Raw genomic sequence first — 8,393 nt, 5'->3', positions numbered from 1 at the left:
TTGGGCTTATTATTGTCTAATTTTAATTTAAAAGTAAACAGTCTCTTACAAGACAAACTCATATAAAACGATATTAATGGTCAATGTCATGCTTTGGCATAATTAATAAGGAAATTGTAAAAAAAAAAACAAAAATGAATCATGAGTTCAAAGTTGAAATACCAATTAGAGGTAAGGCTTGTTTACTTCAACTTCTTTTGACTTATTTCAAACAAATATAAATAATTACAAATAAGTTGGATAAGTTCAGGCAAAAAGTTTTTTTCAGACAATATTTTAGACAAAATAACAATGTTTTCAGACAATTGAACACACAATAAAACAATTATTAATAATATTTTTATTGATAATATACTTCAAATTATTAATTTTGATATTATTTTGCATAAAACAACAAATGATTGATTTTTACAAGCACACAGTTATAATCAATCTAACAATTAGGCAACTATTATTAATAATCGAAGTGTCAATATAATCAATCAATAATGTAAAACAGGAAAGTAAATCAACCAAGTGAAACAACTAGCAATGATCCGAGATCATGCACTAATTTTTCTTCCCTTTCCCACCACCAAAAGAAAAAAAAGAGAACTTATCTAAAGTCGAGAAAAAGGATCTTTACCAAATATATAGTGCTTTACATTGTCTTAAGAATAATTATAGAGCTTAGCACCACCTTCATAAATTGACACAGTGAGATTCCAAGTGATTTAAATTGTTTATGACAAGCTACAAAAGTGATTGACGAATTTCATACTTCCATCTGCCATATACTTCCCTGAATGCTTACCAAGTTGGCAACTTGGGTACGATAAAGACATTAAGGGGTTGTTTGGTTAACATTATTTAACATAGGAAGTTATAAATCCTAAGAATTGGAATTGTTTGGTTGACAAATTTATGGGAAGTAAAAATTTCTAGGAAGTTCCATTTTCCACAAAATGGAGGAAGTTACTTACCTAGGGGGACCTAGGTAGGTAAGTGGAAATTCCCACGAGAATTTTCATTTTCCTTGAATCACCAAACAACATCTAGCAATTCCTAGGAAATACAATTACATGGGAAAATAATATTCCAAGGAATTTGCGCTTCCTACATTCAACCAAACGGGCACTAAAACTCAAAATCTTAAAAAATAGTTACCATAGTAGGCTAGTAGCTAATTGATATTTAAGACGTTTGGTTCACCTCAAACTCCAATGGAATTTGGATTTTCTAGGAAATACTCCCTCCATCTCAAAATATAGTTTTCAATTCTATTTTGGGTGTCCCAAAATATAATTCCCATTTCCATATTTGATTCCACATTTTTTCGTAATTTGTTTAGAAAAACAAAAACCGTATCCCATCATTTATTTGCTTATTGAATTTTATTTTTTCCTTTATTTATTCAACCAAAATGTTATAATTAATGCTCTTTCACCAATTATTTTCCATTCTCTCTCCTAAAATCATCTTTTTCAATACAATATTTATTTAAATAAACAAAAAATCTTTATCATTCCTCTTAGATTCTACTTGCCTAAATTACCATAAAAAAAAAAGGAAGCTATATTTTGGGACGGAGTGAGTACAAAATGGGAACTTTATTATTCCTATGAAGTGTAGGAAATTAATCACCAACAATGATTAAAAATACTTGTGTCAATTAAAAATTTCTATTCTCAACCAAATACCAAAAGTCATTTCCTAGGAAATAGACAAGAGAATTTACTTTTCACGAAATAAAACTTTCCACGAAAATTACGTTCCATGCTCAACCAAACACCAAAAGTCATTTCCTAAGAGATAGACAAGAGAATTTACTTTCCATGAAATAAGACCTTCCATAAAAATTAAGTTCCAACGTAACCAAATGAGCTCTAATGATTCTCTATTGCATCACTTTTCCTACAATTTTTAAGCATTAGTTTTACATTTCCATACAAAAACTAAAGAATGAGCAATAGAAATAATAAATCCAATATTTAAGCATTAGTTTTACATTTTCATACAAAAACTAAAGAGTGAGCAATGGAAATACAAAATCCAAGGCATGGCGTGTTTGGTTGATAGAGGATTGAGTATAATTTAAGTGTTTTTGACTCCGTTCAAAAAACTAACTACTAATTCTTCTAAATTTTGTTGTTTGATAACAGAGAATTGGAAGAATTATTTGAACCTATCTCAATTTGTTTTTAAAAAGGCTACTGATGAGAGATAATTGGACATGTTGAGATGAAATGACAAATATGCCCAAAATAATGACCCATACCGAATACACAACAATTTGGTCATTTTATACCATCAACTATTATATACATACACAAAACATTTTTCAACTTCTGAAATCAACTAATATAAACAACTAGTAAATCAAACTAACACAATTAATTAGCAGTTATAAAGTATCCGTTAATGCTAAAAAGACCTTAGCTCCTCCCAAGTACATTTCAAGTTATTTTTCTCTCAATTGTAGTGTTATTCTCGACTACACTAATGATGATTTTGTGACTCCAAATGAGTAAATATGCAACAAGTTACACTAAGTTGCCTAACAAATTGAGTATATAATATACAAATTGATCTTTATTATCAAAGTAAAAACAAAATCCAAACTAGTGCATGACAATTTCATCATTTCATGACTTACATTGTACAATTTTCAATCAAAATTCACATTATACTACTACATAAATATATATAAAGCCTGCTAACGGACACTCAGGAGCGCTAGATTATAAAAGGGCCCAACCCCAAATATTAGCTCATAGAAACACCACCACCAATCCACCATACATTACATTAAAAAGTGAGGAATAATCAAAGTTTTACAAATCACTACACAAAATTGAAATCATTATAATCATAATAATAATAACAACAATATATATTTATATATATATAATCTTTGAGAAATGAATCTCAAATATATATCTCACCTGGGAGAAGAAAGAGGGAAAAGAGGAAGTAACTGAGGTTGAGAATCTCTAGGGGTAGAAATGGGAGAAGGGTGAAAATAATATCCTTTTTCAGCAATAGCTTTTTCTTCTTCAGATGATGAAGAACTACTTCCATTGTTACTAGCATTAGCATTAATAATACCACGACCAATTGATGGTGAAGATTTATCGAAAGGATCTTCAACTAAGGGTGTAACGGGACTCAAAGTTAAAGATGGGAAATCTAGTAAACTAGGGGAAAGAATCTCTGGTTGATGACGAGGTGAGTATAATACAGAGAAACCATTGTTGTTATTATTATGTGCTGCTGCTGCTGCTGCTAATGGACTAATTAAGTTTTTGATGCTGTTTCTTCTTTCGTAGAGTTTGAAACCTTGTTTTTTGGGGGTTGTTTTTATTGGGGGAATTACAAATGTTTTTGAAAGATTGTTTTCATGGTGGTGTTGTGGTTGTTGTTGGTGTTTTGGGTGGTTTTTGTTGTTGTTGTTGTTGTTATTGTTGTTGTTGTTGTTGGATGTGATTTCGGAGGATCCAGTTAACATTTGGACAACTTGTTTGAAAGAAGTGGTATCTGCTGTTACGAATGTTGTTGGGTATGGGCTATTTGGGTCGGATCTGGTAATGGGTAATGGAGATAGACTGTTGTTGTTGTTGTTGTTGTTGTTGGTGCTGTTACTGCAACTAGTGGGGGAGTTAAGAGGAGATGAATTATCTCTGTCTTTGAATTTAGAGGTGATTTCCATTGTTTTGTTTTTGGGGGGAAGGAGAGAGAAAATGAGGGTGTGGGGGAAGAAGAATGGGATGAGTGAAGAAGAAGGGTTTGTTTGTTTGAATTGATGAATGATGAGGGAGGTTGGAAGGGGAAGGGGGGGAGGAAGTCCTTATTAGTCTTTTGGTTGGTTCTGTGTTTTCGTACGTAGTGATTATTTTAAGGAAAAAATTTAGAGGTAATCATGGACGAGACCGTCCCTAAAGAAATTTGCCCTTGATCGGATCGGACCAGGCCATACCAAAATTCGGGTCAAAATTTTGGCCCAAAGCCCACAATTTCGGGTTAAAAAAAGTCTTTTTTGGCTTGCCCAAGCCCGTCAAAAGCAAATAAAATTCGGGCTGGGCCCGACCGCGGGTCAAAAAAATCCGGCCCAAAACCGGACCGGGCCAACATGATCAGCTCTAGAAAAATTGTCAAAAAATAAGCCAGCTTTTGGTCTGTCCGTTGAAAATTAATCATCTCTTCAATTATCCTTGGATAAGTAAAAGTTCCATACCCTTCTGTTTTTAATAAGTCAAATGACTAATTACCTATTCAATTTCCCTTGAAATTGTTTAATTTTTAATCAAAATTATATTTTTAGGCTAGAAAATATTTTTTAAAATAAAACAATGCCCCCCTGCTTCCTCCTCCCTTTTGACCTTTTTCGCCACCATCACCATAACTAGGGATGGCAGGTGGGTATAATTTGGCGGGTTTTGCACCGCATCCGCCCCAGTTGGGGCGGGTATGTATATGACTTTGGTGGGTAGTGGGTGGGTATGGATACGAAAAGTCAAATCCGCCATGGGTGGTGGGTAGGTGGTGGATATGAGGTCACATCCGCCCCAAATCCACCCGCCCCGCTCAATATCCGCCCGCCCCGCCCCATATCCATCCGCACCCTTTAATATTTACTAATTTACCCTTTATAAAATAAAGAATTATGTTCATAAATCTAAAAAATTGTAAAAAATAATTAAGAAATATGAATACTAAGAATGTGTATTTTGTTTTCTTTGAAATGGATGTTTGTAATAACTAATTTATATAATAGATTATATATAGAAAATAAATCAGGTGGGCGGATGGAAAATCCACCTAGGTGATGGGCGGGTATAAGTGGGTAATGGATATCCACTTGGGTGGTGGAGCGGGTGTGGGTATAACCTTATACCCACGTGGGCGGAGGTGGATATGGAAACTTGTACCCGCCATGGTTGGCGGGTAGGTGGTGGGTATGGAAAATTTAGGTGGAGGTGGGTGTGGATTTAGGGGTATCCGCATCCGCCCCGCCCATTTGTCATCCCTAACCATAACCCCTACCCCATGCTTTGAATGGTCCCACTTATGAGTTATTTTTTAATAATCCAATTTTTTGCTGGTATTTTCTCAAAATGGTCCCATGTGACTTGTCACCTAAACTTCAGTTAATTTTTCCTCCTCCTCCTACTAATTTCTCTCTCCTCCCCCCTTCATCTCCCTATCTATAGTTTGAACTACCATCCCTTCCAATGGCCTCGCCCCCCTCTCTCTCCGTCCATGTCTCTCTCTTTCTCCTCTCTTTCCTCTTTCTCTCTCTCTCTTCTAGAATCGCTTTGTAATCTTCGGCGTTAACAGTAGTGGTGGTTGTGCGTGGTGGTGGTCGTTGTCGTTAACAATATGGTGTCGGGAAAGATTGGGGGAGAGGATACGGGGTGAAAAGAGATGAAAGGAGAGCATAGGGGAAGGGGTGACGGGATGGAAAGAAACGAAGGGATACGAGACGGGGGAGGGTGGCGTGGTTGGCTACCTGAGAGGTGTGGGAGGGATTGCGGGGGGTCTGTTCAGGGGGTTAGAACCGGGTAGGGGCTGGGATGGGGGTCGGGTTTAAGGTTTGCAGCGGGATGGGGTGGGAGTGGGGTTGGGGTGATGCTACAACAAGCTGGGGTCGGTGGGGGGTGGGGTGGGACGGGGCTGCTGGGATTTGGGGTGGGGTGGGGTGGGCTGCATGTAGGGGTTTTCATGGGTGGTTAACCATTCCAAAACAATATTCCGGTTCACTCTTTTCGAACCGTAATCGACTGGACCGGTAACCGCCTAAGCGGTTAACTGATTTTTCGGTTAACCATTAACCGTATTTAAGTTATACTATTATGTTTTAATTAATGTCCATATATATTTTAAAATATTTTGTACATATATTTTAATATTATATATATTTTACTATAAAATGTATTGTAAAGTAGATAATAAATCTATTGAAAAACATAACTAACACTAATAATTCACTCCATTTCCTAATTATTGTGTTTATATTAGTACTAACGTTTCCAAATAATCGCATACCTACTCTAATTGTTGTAGCTTAGTAACAAATATTAATATTAATGTAATTATTTGAAAGTGTTTTCAGAATAATTAAATAGAGAAAAAAATATTTCGGTATTTCGGTTAACCGTTCATCAAAAAGCACAATCGTAACCATACCATTTAACCATTAATTTTATCGGTTTGATAACTTAAAATATATTTTTACCGGTACGGTTAACACCCATTTTGACCAGTTTTTCGGTATTTCGGTACGATTTCGGTTTTTAATGAACACCCCCAGCTGTAGGGTGCTAGTGGGGGGGGGGGGTAGAGCTGCAAGGGATGGGGTAAGGGGCTCGCATGGGGTGGTGGTAGTGGTGGCTAGGTGGTTGTGGTTGTGGAGGAAAAGAGGTAAAGGAGGGAGAAAATGGTCTGACTAATAATAGTGTGACACGTGTCACACTTGACCTGTTTTGCCGATCAAAACAGGTCAAGGACCATTATGAGAAGATACTAACAAAAGGTTAAATTATTAAAAAATAAATTATAAGTGGGACTGTTTGAAGAAGACTGCTTAAAGATTGGGTTATAAAATTCAATTTTCCTTTTTTTTTGTGTGAAGTATTATGCTTTCTATGTAGACTTCTTTTTTGTTTTTCTCCCTTTTAAAGGACTATTAAATCACTTTTTTTTTAAAAAAAAAGACTTTATTTGCCTGAATATTAGTTAGTTAAATATTTTATTCGTCTTTGTTTGTTTGTTCATATGATCGAGTTTTGTTATTTTTTGTTGGGTGGAGTTCATGAAATATTTTACATGATGGAAAAAATATTATCGGTTTTATTAGTGTGAGATAATCTTTTAGGGTTATCCCCAAAAAGAATTTGGGATGAACAAAAGGGGCTTGAGAAAGTAACAGATAGGAGCAGGGATGAAAATGGATCGGGTTCGGGGCGAGTGGAGTTTCAGCCGTATCCATCCATCACCAGCATCCATCTATCCATGATGTACCGGTTGAACGGGTGGGTCGGGTGGTTAGCGGGTGAGGAGATATATTAGAACTTTTACAAAAAATTATGTCATTAGATATGTACTTATTAAATTTCAACTAAAAAAATTAATAAAGTAAGTAAATAAATATGTGTAATTGATAATATGGATGGGTGTTATGCAGGTGATGGGACGGGTGACGGACGGAAAAAATCTCACCTGTATCCAACCCGCATCCGTCACCCGCCATCTGCTTTTCATTCATTTATTTCGGGTGTTCACCTGCTTAATAAAACCGGATTAAGCGAATGATGGATGATCTATCATCCATTTCCATCCCTAGATAGGAGGGTCATCGTAACACTTTTGCATGCATTTTGATGATAAGGTTTTGCAATTGTAAACCCTACACATAACGAAGTTATAAGATAATTCTTCTTTAGATAAATGGAACCAAGTTAACTAACTAGAATTTAGATAAGTAGCCATCTCTTAACTTTTAGTTGCATTTTGAGTTCTATATGTAGCATTAAAAATGATTAATAATTCCTTTGTTTTGGAAATCCAGTGGCATGAGCTTCGTAAATGTGTCCATCATCGAGCCCAATTAGGTGAGACCAGTAGAGTTTTGTTGGGTAGTGTTGTAAGGAGTTTGTTAAACATCGTCCCAAAATTACTTAAAACCGTCTCGGTCCCAATTTAAATTTACTATTTTACCTTTTTCTTTTTTACACCACTAGCCATCCCCACCACCATCCACCTCTCCCTACCACCACTTGCCACCACTTACCACCACCCACCCCGTAAAAAAATGATTTTGATTGGGGCTAAGGGTCGAGCGTCTGTCTAGGACGTTTGACCCATGTCCCGAACGTCTGATCTGGACGTTCGGGCCATGGGTCGAACTTCCTGGCCAGACGTTCGACTTTTAACAAAAAAAATTTGAATTGAGGGGGCGAACATGTGGCCAGGAATTTTGACCCATGACCTGTGACGTTCGGGCCATGGGTCAAAGGTCTTTGCCAAACGTTCGACCCTTAGCCCCAAAATTTTTTCTATGGGTGATTCACAAGGTGGCAGTGGGGCTTGAGGTGGGCGGTGGGGGTTGGAGAGATACAAAGGGAGGGCTTTATCTATGACTGCTGGAGAGAAAAGAAACCTGTGAGTTGTGAGTGAATACAGAGAGTTAGGGTTTTGCCTTTTTGAGTGGATAAATAAAAAAAATAAGCCCATATAATTTTTTTAACGACCCACAGTGCCCACCTATTCTTTTGGAAAAACGGATCCACGAATCCGAATCCGGGTCTGGGAATAAGATCTGGACCCAGATCCAACCCGGATTCATCGGGTCAAAATTTTTGGGATAAAACCGAACAATTTTACAATATCTTCCTTATGTGATACGTTGGGACATG

At 36.5% G+C, this 8,393-nt stretch overlaps 1 protein-coding gene across 1 annotated transcript; it reads right to left on the bottom strand.

Moving 5' to 3' along the window:
- Window positions 1-2,551: 2,551 nt before the first annotated feature.
- Window positions 2,552-3,837, bottom strand: LOC104891509 (VQ motif-containing protein 4). Its single transcript, XM_010677216.4, has one exon. It carries the CDS (start codon window positions 3,686-3,688, stop codon window positions 2,921-2,923), a length of 768 nt encoding a protein of 255 aa, XP_010675518.2. The 5' UTR covers window positions 3,689-3,837; the 3' UTR covers window positions 2,552-2,920.
- Window positions 3,838-8,393: the final 4,556 nt, after the last annotated feature.

The sequence above is a fragment of the Beta vulgaris genome, chromosome 4 (genome assembly GCF_026745355.1).
Source record: "Beta vulgaris subsp. vulgaris cultivar EL10 chromosome 4, EL10.2, whole genome shotgun sequence".
Classification (NCBI taxonomy): Eukaryota; Viridiplantae; Streptophyta; class Magnoliopsida; order Caryophyllales; family Amaranthaceae; genus Beta; species Beta vulgaris.
This window is presented reverse-complemented; position numbering and strand designations above follow the sequence as displayed.